Source organism: Pseudophryne corroboree, chromosome 5, assembly GCF_028390025.1.
Source record: "Pseudophryne corroboree isolate aPseCor3 chromosome 5, aPseCor3.hap2, whole genome shotgun sequence".
Classification (NCBI taxonomy): Eukaryota; Metazoa; Chordata; class Amphibia; order Anura; family Myobatrachidae; genus Pseudophryne; species Pseudophryne corroboree.
In genome coordinates this window covers 672,003,283-672,026,092 of record NC_086448.1, presented here as the reverse complement: position 1 = coordinate 672,026,092, position 22,810 = coordinate 672,003,283, and the positions used below count along the sequence as shown (strand labels likewise).

At 42.9% G+C, this 22,810-nt stretch overlaps 1 protein-coding gene across 1 annotated transcript in view; it reads right to left on the bottom strand.

The window, feature by feature from the left end:
• Nucleotides 1–1,710: 1,710 nt before the first annotated feature.
• The window catches only part of RP1 (RP1 axonemal microtubule associated), a 1,008,071-nt gene continuing 986,971 nt past the window's right edge, over nt 1,711–22,810 (bottom strand). Inside the window, exons 58-59 of the mRNA XM_063923729.1 lie at nt 4,020–4,095; nt 1,711–2,321 (exon numbers count right to left, since the gene is read on the bottom strand). Coding sequence (XP_063779799.1) covers nt 2,267–2,321; nt 4,020–4,095 — 131 coding nt within the window. The 3' untranslated portion in view covers nt 1,711–2,266. The remainder of the gene's footprint in view (nt 2,322–4,019; nt 4,096–22,810) is intronic.

The window sequence follows — 22,810 nt, the reverse complement described above, 5'->3', positions numbered from 1 at the left end:
CAGGTGCAAAAGTCACAATGAGTGCCACATTTATTTTCCTGTTGTGGGTAATACGGGCATTCTAATACAATTTGTATGAGGGCACCTGGGCGTGCTGGAATTGAAGCTCCATTTGTTTAAATTAACCATTGTGCTATTGCTATTCCAGCACGTACAGTCACTGAAAATATTATACAATGTTGTTTTGTGATAAGTGTAGCTCGGGAGTCTGGTACTTTTGTGATAGAACAAAAAGCGCATTGTAAATTATTGGTATTGCAAACTAGTATCTGTCTCTGGGAAAAAACTATTTGTTTACAAATAAAGAATGGCCCTAAATTGTGTTGCTTATGTCTAAATAGTGTATAACCTCATGACTAGCAAAACCTGATGGACATTATATGGTTCACACAATAATCACCAAAATCATTAGTCTTCTCACTGTTAGTAAAGCAATGTCATTTGTATTATTTAAACTGCAAAATATTATTTTAAATATGTCCATTTATTTCATGAAACAAAAGTTACATATACATATGATTATCTGGAGGTATTCATTTTAAAATTAACAGATATATAAAAGCACAAAGAAGTGAAACTATTCTTATGTAAATAGTAATCGCCAAATAAAACAAAACGGTCTTCTGCATTATTCCGGGTAAACGTCATGCATTGGGTTGCACAGATACAGTATATATGCAATATAATAAAATAACTCTTCCTGTCACTCACATTAATCAGAGATGATTAGTGTAAATGAAGGATTCTAAACTGAATGAGACTGGATTATAAGCAGTCACGCACTGCAGACATGCAAGGATCTGCGTTATATAATCCTCATTCCAAGATGTTACATAATAAGTAGAGATCAGATGTAACCTAATGGTAAGAAGGAATTTACACAAGGTATGAGGCTGGAAGATTTCTGCAGCACTTGTACACAGAATCTCACCTTCTGGCATGATTTGTGTTTCCACACACAGATGCTGATTTGTATTGATTATTACTTTGTCAGTAATTATTTATTTTGCAGTCTATGTGTGTATATATATATATATATATATATATATATATACACAAATCTCCTGGTGCGGCACTCCTGGACTATTGCAATAGTCCAGGAGTGCCGCACCAGGAGATTTGTGTGGATGCATGCTACGTGAGGGCACCCGGACAGGTACTGTGATTAGAAGGAGAGCCGGACCATACGGATATATATATATATCAGACACAAAGAGTAGACATTCCTATCACCTTTGCTTCTACCATGTTGTGACTTAAGGTCAGTTACTACTGATTAGATATTAAAATGTATATGTTTAGCATGTACTGTATGTATGTACTTTCTGTATGTTACTGTATTGTTACACATACTTACCGACTTTCTGGCTGCCCTATGTGGGAGGATGCAGCCGGGTCGGTATTACAGGGGGCATGGCTTTGTCGCAGGTGGGCAGTACGGGGGGCGTGGACACGCGATCGTGTCATCAAAGCTCTGCCCCCACGCTAATCAGTGCACTGATTACTGGGTTTGACTAGTGGAGAACGGGACTATGATGACGCGATTCAGTGCAGATTGCGTGAGCAGCCTCTTCAGACTGCTCACTATGAGGGGACTGAGGGGGTGGGGACGCATCCGGGAGACTTGCCTTCCTTTCTGGGGGCTGGGAGCACCACACGATTTTTGGGAGCCTTCAGGCCAATCAGGGAGGTTAGGCAAGTATGTTGTTATTTTATATCTATAAAATATATATATATATATATATATATATATATAGTGTTTTTCAAAAGTATTCAAACAACTGTAAAGACAACAGATTTATCTGTAATAAAAATGAGTTTAAAATTGACTTTAGGAGCTTACTGGTTAGCAATACAAATACTGTCTGGAACATCTGTGTAAATGGCATTTGTAATACAGACAAAGCTGCTGCCTTCTTAGGGGGTTGAATACTTTTGTAACCCCCCCATATGCTGTGACATTTTGGTTTGGTGACCACTGAGTTTTTTTCATCCTATTTTGGGTTTTCCATTGAGATTACCATGATATATATAAATAACGAGTTTTCATTAGAAAGACTCCTAATCAATATATTTACTGGGTAAATAGTAAATACTGTATAGTTGTTTAGACAGTTGACAAATATACAGTATATTTCCAAGCCTTTAGTCACTTAATGTATGGGAATGAGAAGAGATTGGTAGAACCCAAGAACTATTGGAAAATACTGAAAGAGAAACATTGGGAGCAGTCAGCGTGAATGTCGGCAGCTTGGTAAAACACCTTTTAGGAGTAAATCTGTATTGCAGTGCATCCGTCATCTTCATCCTCAGCTAGCCACCTAGAAATTAAAGAGATATGGAGATTTAGGATGGCAACTAAAGCTCCATAGAAAACAAGTATAAAGGGCTTGACTTGAGAGCAAAGCAAAAAAGAGCAACTAACTCTGCACCTGGACACAGGGATGCCAGAATGTTTTCAGGGTTGGTGGTGCTGGTGGTGCTGGTGGTGGGGAGGGAGGGGGGGCATGCAAGATTAAATTTAATTTTGGCACCCCTATTTAACCATGTTGCAGTGTAAAGGGCTGGGATCGCATACGATATATTGCATGCAAAATTACCAAATCGTATGGAACCACTCCCGGGAAGCTCCCGGGAGAGTTCAAGATAAATCGCCTCCGACTTCAGCCTCAGGACATATCGTTGTAGTGTATGGGGCCATTAAGGGGTGACAATACAATATTTTTTCCACAAGTAGGGTAAATACTGGCTGCTTTAGCATGTGGCCCACAAAAGCTGGACACATTTTTTATTACTCAACACATCAAAATCTCTCTGCACGTTCTAGAGTTGTGGTAACGGGCAGTGAAGCATGTTTTTGCCCTGGTGCACAGTTTCTTGCTCTTTTTTCTTTACTCCCAACTCAGCATCAGTACACAAAATAGAGTCTGGTATATAACCGAATACTGTAGTTATGTATTCAGCTCATATAAATTGCATAAAACTGGACCTGTTGCCTACACACAGTGGTGGGAGCCCTTTTCTTATGGGCATGTCACCTATTAATTACTAGGAACTACAGTAGTAACAACAACAAGGCACGATGAACTCTGTGCCTCATACCTCAAGTTTCTGGTAAATTGCTACACTCCATTTGGTTTAGGCCATAAAATGGCTGTGTGTGCATGATGGATCAACTAATCTCTGAATAGGCCCAGTTAAAGTATGTAGCTTCTAAACGCTTTAGGAACATTAATTGAATGTGTATACATGAGGAACAACTATGAACATGCTTTGCAGGGATTGCTTATATACGACCATTCATTCAGTCTGGCCACATACACAATCCAACTGTCATTCAAGCATTCAGTGTTCAGAGATAATGTCGGTCACATTTCTAAACAATTTTGTAGATTGTTATATGAAAAATGTATTACATATATATGAATTGTTTTTAATCATGTATGTGCGTACTTGTATGATCTTGTTAAATATGATTGCATTTCATTTAAAAAACTGTTTAAAGTCACCACAATGAAAAAAGTTTATATAAAAATGCCAAACAGCTGGAAGCAAACATGTAAATAAATTCAGGACAAAGTATGATCACAAAATGTATATTTAAAGAAGGCAGCAGCGCTCCCTAGGAACCCCACAGCTCATCTATGCTGTCTTACACCTGCTACTGTACTTCTTGTATGCTTCAGCCAGGCGGTGTTGGCAGTGCTGCTCTGTGATCTTTCCATTCATATATTGCAACCTCAGTAGAAGTGAAAAGCGCAATACTGGACTTTTACAGACTCCCAATGAATCAAGGGGACCAACGAACCCCAGGTAAATACTGTCCAGCATTACTGTGTAGTGCAAGCCTGGCCAACCTGTGGCTTTCCAGTTGTAGTGAAACTACAAGTCCCAGGATGCCCTGCCACAGTTTTGCTATTAGGGAATGATAATACGGTGACAGGGAGAGCCACAGGCTGGCCAGGCCTGGTGTAGTGTATTGATCTCCACCCGAAACTGAATTGGCATTATTTATTTACCTGTTGCAGGAGAATACTGTAATCTCATTTGTGGATAACTTGAGGATCTCAATCTTTTCCAGGAACCAACCGCTACCTGCTTGTCAGAATAACACAGGGAATAACATTAATGAGCATACTGCAGAGAAAAGTTAATAAAATACAACAATGGAGCAGAAAAGGCAAACGTTACTACCAGATTTGTCAATGTTGTTATGACTTTTCCTAATATAATTTAGCATTTTGTCACAATTAGCATTATAGGATTACATTTAAAGGTTATGCTTGCGGCATAATGTACATATTAATTGTCAAAGTCAGAAAAATATCTCTATACACACTGCCATATTTGCACCTCTTTCTGGTCCGCGCTGCGCATGCGTGCGCTCTCCCGTGCGTGCGCATACTCACAGTCGCGGGCACCCGCAGGCGCACGGTATGCGTATTTACGGTAGAGTTTATGTGATCGTAGCGTGCGACTCAATCGTTACATATTTTCAGTAATAATGTATTTTGTAGATCATGGTCCCTTTGATAGATTCTGAAAGTTTAGTTAATATAGCATGTTCCTGAACAGAGAGATCCCTCTTTGTATTGTACGAAGGGTCTAACAGGGGTCATACAGTGGTGTTTGGTACCCATCGGAAGAGTATTTAAATAGCAATATTCCGGTGTTGGTTTGGAGCGGATTAATCGCTCATGCGAATAGTTATGGACATAAGAAGTTTATGTCCATTTACTATTATTTGTTCTTATTTAGTCATGCGGCGGGAAACTCAGTATCCCACCCACCTGAACAGTTGGAAGCAGTCACAGCCCACCTGTATGAATCAACCTATGACCTTTTGTTATAATGCGAAGCCGAATTCCTGTGTCCAATGAACAATGAGATTGTAGGGACCATTGAATTGTATTGTGTGTGGGGCATAAATAGGCAGGCCGACCATATCCAGTTCACTCTCTTCAACGGTTCTCATTGCTGATAATCGGGAGCTGGATATCGAGGCGCATGCGATCGTTTCCCCTTGTGCGTAAGTGTTTCTCCGCAATCATATTGATCTTCTTGTTATTCCGAGCCAATCTCTCTCAATTTCTCTCTCTCTCTCTCTCCTTCTCTTTCTCTCTCATTTTTCCTTAAATTGTATTGTATTGTATTTCCTGTGTAGTTATCTGGTTAGGTAGTCTATGTTATATTGTAGTGTATGACTTGTATTGTGTTTAACTCTTTTGCAAGTATAGCATTCATAATATATATATTAGGCGTTGGACCCTGAGCACGGTATCTGTGTGTTTCTTATAGTATTAAGTATTCTCAGAGCGTCGGTGACGCTCGAACAGCTTTAAAGGTAATAAGGTTATACTGTGTTGCATTTACACTCTAACATTACACTAAGGTTTTACTGCACAATACACTGTTTATGGTTTAGATACAAAGGTTTAATATAGTGAGCGTCAGCGCCGCTGGTGATCTCCTCGTGGTCCCGAGCGTCCGCTACGCTATAGCGAATCATTACGTTAGTCAACAGCCAATAACGTGCCTGCCTGTGATCTCTTGGCCATGAGTGAACGTGACGCTTGAGCGTCTCGATCACGGCAAAGCGATTGTTACGCAACTAGCGTACCCTTACGGTACTTCATACGTAGATAGCGTACAGTGTTCTTAGACCTCATAAAGGGTATTATATACGATAAATATTTAGCTTTATCAATTGGGGGCTCGCCCGTCCTTCACATATCTGCACTAGGTAGATACAGCAGACATTATCCATCAGCAAAGGGCGGGAGGTTGTATTCCTCGTGGTGCTGTCGGGATAAGCGTCTGCTTCTCTTAGTAAAGGGTGCTGAAGGAATCCGGGAACCGGAGGTAAGAACAAAACAATAGTGTCTTTTTAAAACTGTTTATTTTTCTGTCTTGCGTACACACGCACGCACACATATAGATCTGCATTTCCTTTTCATTGGTGTATTTTCGTATGTCACTCTCCTGTTTGCCAGTTCTATAGTTGATAAACGTGCTTAGAGAGATTTGTCACTATTTCATAGTTTAAGAGTAAAGGTAATATAGTTAAAGTATAGACAAACACACAGCTGTGCCTGAGAGACAAGGCGAAGTCAGTGTGGTGCGCGGTAGATGATAAAGGATCATCTACATTGATAAACGTATAAATTGTGTTACGGTGGATCTTTGCTTTGCGTACACGTGTCTCTAACAAAAGACTGAGACTTGCGTACGCAATCCAAGGGCCGACGCACGCAGCGTATATTACGCAACGGAGCATACGGGTACGCCCACGTAACTCAAATCACAAGTTTTTTTTCTCTCCTCTCAACGCGATAAGTAGCGCCACGCGGTAAATAACGCCAGGCGATAAATCGCGCAAATCTATTTTTTTTACATTCCAAATTTAAATTAACAGATCCTTCTCCTAATTGGTAACACATCTGGTCTAAAGAAAGAATTTCTGCGCAGAAATAGAAATAGAAACAAAAGTGTATATGCGGTGAATGAGTGTTTGTTTTTACAATTTTAAAGGTTGAACCACAAGAAAAGTCGAGTACTCGTGAGGTACATGCGTGTAAGTGACGTACACGGTGGCTAGGGAGGCATCCCTGGTTAAATATACAATTTGAGCATTAGAGTGTAACAGACCAGGAGGTCATAACAGACCAGCAGGTTCAGGTACAGCAGACAAGGAAGTCCGCTATACAGTCCACAGGCACAACACCAAGAAAGGGTTGGTGCAACACCCATATAGGCCATATAAGCTCTGGCTGAAGGAATTCGCAGCCGAAATTTTCGATTCCGTTGGTCGCTCAGTACATAAGATTAGTTGCTTATGTGCTGAACGATTGTACCGCACGTAATTGTGTGCATTAGTAAACCTGACCGGTACTATTTGTGTACGAAGGTCATAAACGCTATTTGTACATTCTAACGTGATTTGTGTAATTTTTTTTATTTTAAGGGAGGTTCGCTGCTCACTCAGGAACTATCCAACAACCAATAGTTACTGGAAAGAGTAAGTGTTCTTCGGATCACCCTCGCAGGTTCCAGTAAATAGAGGTTCAGGTCGCAGGGGCCCTAGGTCGAGTACGCCAGCACCATATCGGTGTGATCAGGTCGTATTGGTCGGCGTGGGCGAGTGAGTGGGGTACTCGGTAAACCGCCACCGTCAGCCTATTTTGGACATTTGGTTTGCGTAAGGGTTGGCTGGATAAAGCAACACTTTCGAACTATGGGGGCCACTTGTTCAGGTAGGGGGCGATCAACCTCGGTTCGGGTTGATTCAGTGAACCGACCAATTGGGTCGGCAAGGTATGTAATGTGTGAGAAATACGGAAGTCACACAGAAGCTTTATGTGATGAATGGGAGAGAATGACAGTACATGACGGGGAGAAATTCCCAAGAGTAGGTAGCTTCAGCTCAGAAGTGTTACAAAATTTAAGGAGGAGGATATGTCTCATTAAATCAACAAAGAGACGAATCAAACATTACGATTATTTGCAGTTGTGGCAACAGGAAGGTGACATACAGAGAGGATTGGCTCAAGCGGCGGGATCTGGCCCTATCAGGAAACTGATCGCCACGGCCCCACCGCCACCATATATATCAGGAGAAAAATTGGTTGCGGAGAATGACGCATTAAGGTGTAACAAACAACAAACTCTTAGCAACTGTGTAAATGTTAAAGATAATGTTAACCAATTAACCAATGCAAGTATTAACCCATGCAAGTTGTACCCTGTTTTGAACTTTCCTCAGGAGTGTGATCAAGAGGACGAATCGGCAACAATTTCAGCGCTCTCTCTAGCAGCCACCATAGCAGAGACCACAGTAGGCACAGCTCCACCCCCGAGATTAGTAACAAAGGCCCCTAGCGGAGGGATAGGTGAGGTCGTATCAACGGGTAAGTACGGCACCATACACTATGCTGAAACTATTTCACCACAGCCTGTAGAATCTACACAGAATGAGGTTGTTAGAGTTAATCCCGTTAGAGTAATAGCAGTGCCAAATGGGAAAACAGACACATCAGGAGCCACTCCCATTAGAAACATTGCCATGTACACCCCATTTTCCCGAATGGAATTAAGGACCATAGTGTCTGAATTCCCTGACCCTAGAAAAGACTTAGTTGCCAGTCAAAAATACATCAGAGACTTAGGTAACACTGTAGAGCCCAACAATAAAGACTGGCAGATATTGCTGAGAGCATGTTTACCCTCCAATGTTGACGCAACTCAATTTTTAGCTGATTGCGGATTAGATCAGGATGTACCTCTTACAGATGTGTACAACAAAGATAATGTAAAAAGAATAAGCTTACAGTTAAAAGAGTATTTCCCAGCGGTAGTCAGATGGAACAAGATATTCTCCATTAAACAGAAGGAGTCAGAAACAGCTGCAGAGTATTTTCACAGAGCATTATCAGAAATGGCAAAATACACAGGCATAGAGGACATTAAAACAAACACAAACCATCGAGAAGTAGCAGTATCGGTACTGATGGATGGTTTAAAAGAGTCATTGAAGACTAGGGTACAGACCACACAACCATGTTGGCGAGGTCTGTCTGTGGCTACTTTGAGAGAGGCTGCTATTGATCACGATAGGAACATCACCAGACACAGGGAACAACAAGGTGATAAATTAATGGCCGTAAGTATACAGGCCCTGACCACAAGGCAGCCTTTGTTTGTATCACCAAACCCTGTGGGTAAGTCAAGTGTGGTTACTTGTTATTCTTGTCATAAACAGGGACACATGGCACGAGATTGTAGAATGAAGAATTCACGAAACTCATACCAACCCCCTAGACAACGACACGACACACGACATTGGGATCAGGGTCCGCAGAAACGGAGTTATGAGCCACATGCAGGGGAAACAAAAAGATACCCCCCAAACAGAGACTGGCACGCCTCTGGTAGTTCCCAATTAACTCCGTCACAAGTAGTTGCTGCCAGCGGGATTCAGGGAGGTCACCATACCCAATAGGGGTGTGGCCATACCTGTAATCTGCAGCCAGTAAAATTGATTGCAAGCCTTGGAAGTGAACCAGAAATTGCAATCAATGTAGCTGGTAAATCATTAAACTTTCTTGTAGACACGGGGGCGGCCAAATCAGTGATAAATTCGACAGTGGGCATGAGAACCACTGGTAAGACAATTCCAGCCATAGGGGTAACGGGAGTAGTCCAGCACTACCCTGTTAGCAAACCAGCCGAGATTACAGTAGGACCTTTACATACCAAGCATTCCTTTTTGCTGGCTGCATCGGCACCGACCAATCTCCTGGGTAGAGACTTACTGTGTAAAATGGGGTGCGTCATTTATTGTACTCCTGAAGGTGTATTCTTGGACATACCTGAGAATCACGCTCAGGAAGTGCGAGACATGTTAGACTCCCCGTCAAAATTAATGTCACATACCATTATGACAAATAGGACTCCCTCCCAAGTAGAAGAAATGACATCTCAGATACCAGAGTCACTTTGGACTAAAGATGGACAGGACACTGGATTAATGGCAAACGTAGCTCCGGTAGTTGTACAAGTAAAAGATGGTAGGATAGCTCCAAAAATCCCACAGTACCATCTGAAGCCAGAGGTGGAGTTAGGAGTTTACCCAGTAATAGAGCGCTTGCTACAACAGGGCATTCTGGTAAGAACGTCCAGCACTGCTAATAGTCCCATCTTCCCTGTGAAAAAGAGTGGGGGGAGGGGTTACAGGCTAGTGCAGGATCTAAGGGGGATTAACAAAATAGTTGAGAGTCAGTTCCCCGTAGTGCCAAATCCAGCTGTCATCCTAATGCAAATCCCTCCCACTGCGAAATTTTTCACTGTTATTGACCTCTGCTCCGCTTTCTTTTCGGTACCTCTGCACCCTGACAGTCAATATTTGTTTGCATTTACATACAGAGGAGTCCAATACACATGGACTCGATTACCACAAGGATTCATAGATAGCCCAAGTATATTTTCTCAGGCTTTGCATGATTGTTTACAGTCTTTCCAACCAGTGAGTGGATCAGTATTAATACAGTACGTGGATGATCTACTACTGTGTTCTGATTCATTGGAGGCATCACTGAAGGATACGAAACAGCTCCTGTTTCATCTTTCAGACACAGGACACAAGGTTTCCAAAGACAAGTTGCAATTATGCCAAACTAAGGTAAAATATTTGGGACACTGTTTAACACAAGGACTGAGACACCTGACCGCTGATAGAATTCAAGCAATTAGAGACATGACTCTGCCACAAACCCAGCAACAGATCAGAACATTTTTAGGAATGTGTGGGTATTGCCGTAATTGGATCCCAGGGTTTTCCATTTTAGCGTTACCTTTGCAGGAGATGGTCTCCTCAAACAAACCTGATCGGATTTCGCATACAGACGAGTCTGAGGCAGCATTTGAGAGACTTAAACAGTGCCTAACGCAGGCACCAGCATTAGGTATGCCGGACTATGGGAAACCCTTTGAACTATACGGAACAGAAAGTGCTGGTTGCGCGGCAGGCGTACTAACCCAAAAGCACGGTGATGCCAGCAGGCCAGTAGCATATTACAGCGCTCAGCTAGACACGGTAGCGCGATCCCTCCCCACATGCTTGCGAAGCGTTGCTGCGATAGCATTGCTAGTAACGAAAAGCGAAGACGTCGTGCTAGGTCACAACCTCACAATTCATACACCACATGCAGTGTCAGCCTTGTTAAATTCTGCACAAACCAGACACGTCTCATCAGCGCGGTTTACAAGATGGGAATTGGCACTAATGGCCCCCGTAAACATCACCATAAGGAGATGCAGTGCATTAAATCCTGCAACATATCTCCCAGGTGTGTCTGGACAGACCCAAAGGGTGGAGGATGAGAGTACTGGGGAAGGAGGATTTAATACAAAGGAAGACACTCATGATTGTATGGAATATTTGACCCAAAATTTTACCGCAAGGCCTGACATCAGTGACAACCCACTGGAAGATGTAGAACTTACGTTCTACACGGACGGTAGTTGTCATAGACAGTCAGACTCGGGAGACTTGTGCACTGGATACGCAGTCGTAGATGACCAAGGCACCATAGAAGCGGAACCGCTAGGCCCACCTCACTCAGCCCAGGTTGCTGAACTGGTCGCCCTAACCAGAGCATGGGAATTGGCTAAGGGAAAATCAGCCAATATCTACACCGATTCTAGATACGCATTCGGGGTAGTCCATGATTTCGGAGCCCTATGGCGCCTCAGAAATTTCATGACGGCAGCTGGTACACCGGTAGCGCATGCAGCTCACATAAAAAGGCTTCTAACAGCGATACAGGAACCCGACAGAGTGGCTGTTATCAAATGTAAAGCACATACATATAGCCAAGACCCAGTATCACTTGGTAACAGCCGAGCAGACGAAGCTGCTAAATTAGCAGCTGCTACCCCCAGACAGACAGACACCACACAACTGATGGTATTTAATACCATCAACACACAGAAGTTGTGTGAAATGCAAAATTTGTGTTCCACACAGGAAAAGGCAGTCTGGAAGGCAAAGGGATATGGCCAGGAGTCCTCAGGACTCTGGACATGGTAAACCAGTGGCCCCCAGAGCATATCTTCCATGTTTGGCTGAAGCAGCTCACGGGCTGACTCATCTAGGCAAGGAAGGGATGTGCAAGTTGGTAAGAGCATATTGGTGCGCCCCAGGATTCTCCTCTCATGCGAGTAAAAGAGCCATGTCATGCCTTACCTGTTTGAGAAAGAATATTGGAAAGGCAATACCTACAGAACCATCCCATATCCCACCTGCCGGCGGCCCTTTCCAGGTAATACAGATTGACTTCATTCAATTACCCCCTTGTCGAAATTTGAAATATGTACTTGTTTGTATAGATGTTTTTTCAAATTGGGTCGAAGCATTTCCGGCGGCCACAAATACCGCTATGTTTACTGCTAAGAAAATTGTGCAGGAATTTGTATGTAGACATGGTATCCCTAGAATTATCGAAAGTGATAGGGGTACCCATTTTACAGGTGATGTCTTTCAAGGAATGTGTAAATTGATGGGAATTGATAGCAAGCTGCACACTCCATACCGTCCACAAGCGAGTGCGAAAGTGGAAAGAGTGAACAGCACTATTAAAAATAAACTGAGTAAAGTGATGGCAGAGACAGGATTGACATGGCCAGAAGCTTTACCCATTGTACTGTACAGCATCAGAACCACTCCCAGGTCCCCCCTTAATCTGTCTCCCTTTGAAATCTTGTTTGGTCGACAACCGCATGTCATGATTAACTCTCAGGATGATTTGAAATGTAACAATGAAGTGACTGTAAAATACTTGATTAACATGAGTAAACAGTTAAGGAATCAAAATGATAATCTGAAGTTAGTGATTCCTGATTTACCAGATAGTAATTGTCATGACATTGAACCTGGGGATTATGTAATGATACGGAATTTTCTACGCTCAGGTTGCCTTATTGACAGATGGGAAGGACCATACCAGGTCTTATTGACTAGCACTACAGCATTGAAGGTTGCTGAGAGAGAGACTTGGGTTCATTCGTCCCACTGTAAAAAGGTTGCTGATCCAGAGAGGTCCCGTGATAAGGAACAGACGGTAGAGGTTGTATCACTGGAGTGTCTGTTCCAGGAAGATTGAGGCGGCACCTGAGCATTGAAAATCACAAGACCAAAAGCAGTTGTCGATCCCCTGTTCCCTTTTATTGTTTTTCTCCAACTCCCCATCCCCTCTCCCTCAAATTATTTTTTTTCCCCCCTTCTCATTCTTCTCCGTTTCCTCCTACAGAATGGACTTGCCCCAAGAGACTGTGATCCGGATTTTCCTGTTGACCATGATGTTGACCAGAGCAGTCTGTTCCGGCGAGAGTACCATGGAGGTCGAGAGAGGTTCTGGAATGGGTTCTGATGATAAAGATGGAGGCGTAGTTTTCCAAGAACAACTTAACCAACAAGTAAAGGCGAGTATCAGAAAACGATCCGATAGCATTGACCATAGAAGGAATTGTGAAGGATTGTTAGCTGAAGAAAACTGTATCTGTAGGCTCTGTCACAATGTCATTGAGGATGGGTGCATTAAGAAATGCCAATCCAGTTTTAATATCCATATGGACCGGCACCCATTGAGTGACTATCACTCCTTAGTGGGTAGTGTGTTAAATAAAACAGATTGTTGGGTATGCTCTCAAGTACCTCAAGGTCATAGCAAATCAGGGCTAGTACCATTTCCTTTAACGATAGGGGAGGTACTTGAGTTAAGTGGTGGGAGACCGGTGGACAGAAGGTTTAATATCTCCAGTCCTCCTAGTTTGAAGCTCCACCAATACCATGTGGATAGGTCCCTATTATGTTTCAACATCTCCAATCCCCGAAAGCCGGGAAATTGGGAAGTGTCATGGAGTAACCAAACCATGACCTTTTCGCATAGAGCAGATAGAATGCCTACAGATACAGAGCTTGTACGCCACATAGCCAGTAGAGGAAAATCTTTCCGGTATAGGTATACCTTAGGAAATAGGATTACTAGAGTTGGAGAGGTATCACCAGGATACTGTGCACATATCGTACAACCTGATACGTGTACTAAGCAGATGGAAGAATTAGGGTTAGGAGATTTCACATGGAAGGTGTGTAATATGGTTATGTCCTACTCCGTCCCATATGTTCTCCCCGATGATGCATATTTCATATGCGGGAGAAAGGCGTACAAGTGGCTTGCCCCAAACTCTGAAGGATTGTGTTATATTGGAAAAGTACTGCCTGAAGTAATGACTGTATCACATGACAAAATGAAAGACATACACCGTGGTGCCCAAGCTCCTTATACTCACACCCATTACGAGCACGTTGTTAAAAGGCACCTGATAGAGAAGACAGAGCATCCGGCCTCTGATCTGATAAGTGAATCCACCGGGATTCAATTCTTAATCGCGTTAGATTTCACCCGCACCGCTAGAGGAGTGCTGAATTATAAATACATATCGGCGCTCGCAAATTTGTTAGATAATATCACTGAAATGTATGATGACACATTTAGGTATACTGGAAGGGAACTTCAAGCTTACAAAACAGAACTGGTACAGCATAGAATGGTTCTCAATTACCTCACAGCAGTGACAGGCGGATATTGTGTCACACTGGCAACACAATACGGCGTGAAATGTTGCACATATATTACGAATAGCACCGAGGATCCGGTCGAGGTCATAGACCAAAAGATGGACGATATTCTCCAATTGAAGTGGGAATTTCGCAGGAGACACAATCTCACTCTTGCTGCTGTAGGTAATGAGCTGACTGGTTGGGTGTCATGGTTGAACCCGCGAAATTGGTTTTCTGGTTTAGGAGAATGGGCTCAAGGAGTCATAATGGATGTTGGGAAGTTTCTCCTATGTATCTTAGGTGTTGTCATATCGATTGGATTGATATTTAGATGCGGTCAGGCTTTAATGAAGTGCAAACATCGTACAAGGGTAATGAGTTTGAGGAGTGAGGAAACTGTAATTCCAATGGACTTGATTTACGACCCAACGGTAGAAACAATGATGTAATGAAAATGCGATTATACGGTCCGTTTCTTTCACCTGTTTTTCCGTTTTCTCCAAGGTAAAAAGACCCACTTGGACGAGGAATTTGATGAGCCGATATACAGACAACAGAGGGATTAAAGAAGAAGTTTTGACAACCTGATACACAGATTTTTGATGAACTATGCCATGGATCCCCAGTTTCCCTAGAAATTTTAAAATTACGCTAGCCCAACACTTTTGTAAATCTATGGACATTGACAGCTTTTGCTCGCACCTTATGGGCAAAAGCACAAAGAAGACTGCATTCAACAGACACCAAACAAGACCTCAATCGACGAATGTACATTTACCTGACATAGAATACCACCGCATTTACCGTAATTATGTCTTTTCTTCATTTCTACAACCCTCAGGTAATGACACACATAGTCGATAGGGAATACAGGCACAGATATCAGCAATCACATATCTCCCCCATTCATGTATCATCAACTAAAATGTGCTCCCCCATTTTGTTACAACCAAAGCCGAAAAGAGCTCGGTAAAGTTTGACAGCCCATCCACAGACCCGTACCACGGGATAAGAAGGAATTCAAATGTATACTTCGCAATACCTCGAAGCTTGATTTAAAACACGTACGGCACGATGATACATGACCCCCAAGCACGGATTCATACACACATGCTTCTGCTATCTCACTAGGTCATACCCTTTTCCTACCTTCTCCTCTCCTCCCCTACCCAACCATGTAAATGTAGTAACCCCTGACATATATTTTTCTCTTTTGAAATGTTTTAAAAGGTGGCAGTTATTATTGACTGCCAAAGGGTGGACTGTCAAAGTCAGAAAAATATCTCTATACACACTGCCATATTTGCACCTCTTTCTGGTCCGCGCTGCGCATGCGTGCGCTCTCCCGTGCGTGCGCATACTCACAGTCGCGGGCACCCGCAGGCGCACGGTATGCGTATTTACGGTAGAGTTTATGTGATCGTAGCGTGCGACTCAATCGTTACATATTTTCAGTAATAATGTATTTTGTAGATCATGGTCCCTTTGATAGATTCTGAAAGTTTAGTTAATATAGCATGTTCCTGAACAGAGAGATCCCTCTTTGTATTGTACGAAGGGTCTAACAGGGGTCATACAGTGGTGTTTGGTACCCATCGGAAGAGTATTTAAATAGCAATATTCCGGTGTTGGTTTGGAGCGGATTAATCGCTCATGCGAATAGTTATGGACATAAGAAGTTTATGTCCATTTACTATTATTTGTTCTTATTTAGTCATGCGGCGGGAAACTCAGTATCCCACCCACCTGAACAGTTGGAAGCAGTCACAGCCCACCTGTATGAATCAACCTATGACCTTTTGTTATAATGCGAAGCCGAATTCCTGTGTCCAATGAACAATGAGATTGTAGGGACCATTGAATTGTATTGTGTGTGGGGCATAAATAGGCAGGCCGACCATATCCAGTTCACTCTCTTCAACGGTTCTCATTGCTGATAATCGGGAGCTGGATATCGAGGCGCATGCGATCGTTTCGTTTCCCCTTGTGCGTAAGTGTTTCTCCGCAATCATATTGATCTTCTTGTTATTCCGAGCCAATCTCTCTCAATTTCTCTCTCTCTCTCTCTCCTTCTCTTTCTCTCTCATTTTTCCTTAAATTGTATTGTATTGTATTTCCTGTGTAGTTATCTGGTTAGGTAGTCTATGTTATATTGTAGTGTATGACTTGTATTGTGTTTAACTCTTTTGCAAGTATAGCATTCATAATATATATATTAGGCGTTGGACCCTGAGCACGGTATCTGTGTGTTTCTTATAGTATTAAGTATTCTCAGAGCGTCGGTGACGCTCGAACAGCTTTAAAGGTAATAAGGTTATACTGTGTTGCATTTACACTCTAACATTACACTAAGGTTTTACTGCACAATACACTGTTTATGGTTTAGATACAAAGGTTTAATATAGTGAGCGTCAGCGCCGCTGGTGATCTCCTCGTGGTCCCGAGCGTCCGCTACGCTATAGCGAATCATTACGTTAGTCAACAGCCAATAACGTGCCTGCCTGTGATCTCTTGGCCGTGAGTGAACGTGACGCTTGAGCGTCTCGATCACGGCAAAGCGATTGTTACGCAACTAGCGTACCCTTACGGTACTTCATACGTAGATAGCGTACAGTGTTCTTAGACCTCATAAAGGGTATTATATACGATAAATATTTAGCTTTATCATAATTGTCATAAACGTTCCTTGAGATCTACTGTTTGTTAAAACTGAACCAACAGAATGTAATTATCAATATTTGTGAGTCCTAGTGTACGCCACTTAACAATACTGTAGCTATATAATTAAATGATGATATTAATAATAATAATAATAATAATAATAATAATAATAATAATGATGATAATAAGTCACTATTGTAGCTATGCAGCTTCTGGTCCAGTGTTTTCCATAGTCTAAAGAGATGACCAGAAATACTGGTAATACCAGGATTGCTTTAAGAAAGTAATGTCCCCAAGATAAAATTTAAATTTAGGGTTCTTTATATTTCTTGGCAAAACACAGTTATGTCTTTTTCAAAAGAGCTTAGATATAGAAGTGAAATGCGTCAAAGAAACCGGGTCTTGCTACTTGTTACATACGTTGTAACTTGTAACAACAGCTGGATCACACAGACTGTGTGTAACAACAGCAGAACCGTACAGACACAATGAGGATCCCTGATGAGACAGATTGTTGGAGATTGGGAGATCACTGGAGTATATGAAACATTTGGGTTCTTGTCATTAAAGTATTCTCCAATATGAAAATATTCTATATGTAATGTGAGTCCTGTTCTTTAATGGAGATATAATTGCACTATGGGGGTCATTCCGAGTTGATCGCTAGCTGCCGTTGTTTGCAGCGCAGCGATCAGGCTAAAAATCGGCATTTCTGCGCATGCGTATGCATCGCAATGCGCACGCGTGTTGTACGGGTACAAAGTCCGTTGTGGTTGTGCACAGGTTCTAGCGCAGTTTTCAGTCGCACTGACGGCCGCAAGAAGATTGACAGGAAGGGGGCATTTCTGGGTGTCAACTGACCGTTTTCAGGGAGTGTTTGCAAAAACGCAGGCATGTCTGAAAAAACGCAGGCGTGGCTGGGCGTTCGCTGGGCGGGTGTATGATGTCAAATCCGGACACGAATAGGCTGAAGTGATCGCAAATGCTGAGTAGTTTCAGAGCTACTCAGAAACTGCACAAACTATTTTTGCAGAGCTCGGCTGCACATGCGTTCATACTTCTGCTAAGCTAAAATACACTCCCCAGTGGGCGGTGGCATAGCGTTTGCACGGCTGCTAAAACTAGCTAGCGAGCGAACAACTCGGAATGACCCCCTATGTGAATAGTAAGACACCAGTAACGTTCAATAGCAGTTGTGCTGTTTTGCTGTATTGGTGTTTAGGTGATCGTGAAATGGTTTTCTAACATATGAAATGGTATTTTATAATATAAAAGATATAATCAATGGGATGTAATCGATGCGCCTTTTATGCTATATCTTGCTCAGACATATTTGTCTCTTTGGTTCAAGCAGATTTCTTATTGTTTATATTAATGTTAAAAACAGGTTGGATTAGGGTTTATGTTAATGAGGGTTCTAGGGGTAGATCCAGATTTAAGGCTTGAGGTAAAGCTAAGAAAGTTTTATGGGAAAAAAGAAATGGGAGCGCTGAATGAGTCTAATATATAAATGTATTAATAAAATAGTGTTTTATTAAACACATTAATAAAAATAAAATACATGAAATAGCCTAATAAAACATTGAAACAATATAATGGTGAAAAATCACATAAATGTATATAAATAAATAAGTAAGACTGCAATATATCTCCTGAACCGATGTATGTAAAGAAAGTCTTATAGACCTTGATTAAGAACTGCACTGATGCTTCATAAAATTCAGCCGTGCGTCCACGAACTGAAATACATGTAGGTGGGAGACTGATAAGAGGTACCTCTGTTAGAAATCACTGTTGAAATGTACGGTCTCTCCTCTCCTTATGCACATACAAGCCTCATTGGCGGACAGTGTCCGCTGTACCAATCTGGGTGTGCAGTGTATACAGCTCAAAAAGTGTCAGGAGAATATGGCAGTCAGGTGGAATCCTTGAATGGAGTACCTTAACGCGTTTCTCGGCCTACAGCACTGGCCGTTTCATCCTTCTGATGAAACGGCCAGTGCTGCAGGCCGAGAAACGCGTTAAGGTACTCCATTGAAGGATTCCACCTGACTGCCATATTCTCCTGACACTTTTTGAGCTGTATACACTGAGTGGAGCATAGCCGCAATCAAATGGACATTTCTCCAGTGGCTAGATAATCTGCCTTCCCACTACACTGTGCCGTTGCACACCCAGATTGGTACAGCGCTCACAGCGGAGAAGTATAGCCGCAATCAAACGGATAGTTCACCAGCGGCATGACCAGCTGTACTCCCATTGCATCGAGCCGCTGCATACCCGGCTCAGTACAGCGCTCTCAATGGAGAAGCTCCTCCATCAGGTGATACACTACAAGAGAATTTGATTTCTTTATACCATTACCATCTATACGTTACACATTAATACAGCGCCGGTGTCCGCATTTCCAACACTGGGACACTGTCCGCCAATGAGGCTTGTATGTGCATAAGGAGAGGAGAGACCGTACATTTCAACAGTGATTTCTAACAGAGGTACCTCTTATCAGTCTCCCACCTACATGTATTTCAGTTCGTGGACGCACGGCTGAATTTTATGAAGCATCAGTGCAGTTCTTAATCAAGGTCTATAAGACTTTCTTTACATACATCGGTTCAGGAGATATATTGCAGTCTTACTTATTTATTTATATACATTTATGTGATTTTTCACCATTATATTGTTTCAATGTTTTATTAGGCTATTTCATGTATTTTATTTTTATTAATGTATTTAATAAAACACTATTTTATTAATAAATTTATGTATTAGACTCATTCAGCGCTCCCATTTCTTTTTTCCACAACATTTTTGATCCATTGTTGGGGCTGCCCGCCCACAACTGGTGAGCAGCCGTCTGAATATAATTGGATTGTGTGTGTATTGTGGAGCACCAATTCTTTGTATATACTTTAAAGCTAAGAAAGTGCTGGGATTAAGGCTGCGTACATATCAAAACGATATGCATGCTATGTGACATCATCTGCTATGGGGCCCGACATCGGCAAGTGCATACACACTTGCCAATGTCGGCTGCAAGGGGGGGGAGGATCGGGGCCAGCATGGCCCTCGTAAGCAATATCGCATGGTCTGACGTGCGATGCAGGATACTGCCCACGGGAGTGCATATCGCATGCAATATCGTGTATGCACATTACATGATATCACATGTGATCATATGATATCAGCCGTATCACATGCGATATCGCATAATGGGCCTAATTCAGACCTGATTGCTACCAAGCTATTTTTGCACGGCTGCGATCAGATAGTCGCCGCCTACAGGGGGAGTGTATTTTAGCTGTGCAAGTGTGCGAACGCATGTGTAGCAGAACTGTACAAACAGATTTTGTGCAGTGTCTGCGCAGCCCAGGACTTACTCAGCCGCTGCAAACACATCAGCCTGTCCGGGACCGGAATTGACGTCAGGAACCTTCCCTGCAAATGCATGGACATGCCTGCATTTTTCCAGACACTCCCTGAAAACGGTCAGTTGACACCCACAAACGCCTTCTTCCTGTCAATCTCCTTGCGAGTGCCTGTGCGATCGGATCCGTCGCACAAACCGATCGCTGAGCGGCGATCCGCTTTGTACCCATGCGATGCGCCTGCGCATTACGTTGCATATGCATGCGCAGTTTGGACCTGATCATCTGCTATGCAAAAACGCACAGCAGCGGTCAGGCCTGAATTACCCCCAATGTGTACACAAAAGGGGGGTACACACTAAAGAGATGTGTGCTGAGCAATCTATAAGTGACCGCTCAGCACACATCTCTCCCCCCGCTCAGCACAGTGCGATGTGTGCTGAGCGAGGGGGTGGACGACGGGGGGACGCTCACTTCACACAGTGCTTAAGTGAGCGACCTGCTAGATTTGAGCCTGCATGCAGGCTCAATCTATCACCGGCGATAGTGATGCGCGGCCCTATAGCTGTGGGGCATACACACAAGAGATTTGTGCTTAACTTCTAAGCAATCTAGACAGGTTGCTTAGATTTTAAGCACGGATCTCTCCGTGTGTACCCACCTAAAGACTTCTTGTTTGCGTTAGACTGTAGTCTGGTCCAAGAGATTGTGTGAAGATAATATAAGCAGCTCATTAAACACCACTAATTTCCTGTTCAGATCTGGGTTCTTCTTGCCTTCTTGGATGATGGATGCAATGTACAGTAGGGCTGCATTGACCTTATCTATATCCAATACAAGAAGAGTCACCTGTACTGATGGGCCCAATGCAAATACCCCTTTCACCCTGGCCTGACAAGTCTTTATTGTGGATAATTCAGTAAACCCACATGGCTGATTCATTAGCCCCAATTAAAATCTCATATCACATCTATGCACAGTGCTGTAACACAACGTGAACTATAGTCTATTTCAATTGAATTAACAGATAACATGAAAGAATGGGTGGAAGCACCTAAAGATTTTGAGAGATTGATCACATTTTAGCAACAGAAGTTCTTTAGAGATAATAAAAATTGGATGGTGGTATAGCAGGTCTAGCACATTAATAATAATAATAATTATTATTATTATATTAAAATGATAACATTGCCTGTAAGTAACATAAGGTATAGTTTTTTTGTTTTATTTCTCATTTAAATTCAGATTGTTTATGCTCTTGTATGTGAAATCCGCTTGCATTGTTAGTCACTTATAAACAGATCAAAACGATATGCATGCTATGTGACATCATCTGCTATGGGGCCCGACATCGGCAAGTGCATACACACTTGCCAATGTCGGCTGCAAGGTGGGGGAGGATCGGGGCCAGCATGGCCCTCGTAAGCAATATCGCATGGTCTGACGTGCGATGCAGGATACTGCCCACGGGAGTGCATATCGCATGCAATATCGTGTATGCACATTACATGATATCACATGTGATCATATGATATCAGCCGTATCACATGCGATATCGCATAATGGGCCTAATTCAGACCTGATCGCTACCAAGCTATTTTTGCACGGCTGCGATCAGATAGTCGCCGCCTACAGGGGGAGTGTATTTTAGCTGTGCAAGTGTGCGAACGCATGTGTAGCAGAACTGTACAAACAGATTTTGTGCAGTGTCTGCGCAGCCCAGGACTTACTCAGCCGCTGCAAACACATCAGCCTGTCCGGGACCGGAATTGACGTCAGGAACCTTCCCTGCAAATGCATGGACATGCCTGCATTTTTCCAGACACTCCCTGAAAACGGTCAGTTGACACCCACAAACGCCTTCTTCCTGTCAATCTCCTTGCGAGTGCCTGTGCGATCGGATCCGTCGCACAAACCGATCGCTGAGCGGCGATCCGCTTTGTACCCATGCGATGCGCCTGCGCATTACGGTGCATATGCATGCGCAGTTTGGACCTGATCATCTGCTATGCAAAAACGCACAGCAGCGGTCAGGCCTGAATTACCCCCAATGTGTACACAAAAGGGGGGTACACACTAAAGAGATGTGTGCTGAGCGATCTATAAGTGACCGCTCAGCACACATCTCTCCCCCCGCTCAGCACAGTGCGATGTGTGCTGAGCGAGGGGGTGGACGACGGGGGGACGCTCACTTCACACAGTGCTTAAGTGAGCGACCTGCTAGATTGAGCCTGCATGCAGGCTCAATCTATCACCGGCGATAGTGATGCGCGGCCCTATAGCTGTGGGGCATACACACAAGAGATTTGTGCTTAACTTCTAAGCAATCTAGACAGGTTGCTTAGATTTTAAGCACGGATCTCTCCGTGTGTACCCACCTAAAGACTTCTTGTTTGCGTTAGACTGTAGTCTGGTCCAAGAGATTGTGTGAAGATAATATAAGCAGCTCATTAAACACCACTAATTTCCTGTTCAGATCTGGGTTCTTCTTGCCTTCTTGGATGATGGATGCAATGTACAGTAGGGCTGCATTGACCTTATCTATATCCAATACAAGAAGAGTCACCTGTACTGATGGGCCCAATGCAAATACCCCTTTCACCCTGGCCTGACAAGTCTTTATTGTGGATAATTCAGTAAACCCACATGGCTGATTCATTAG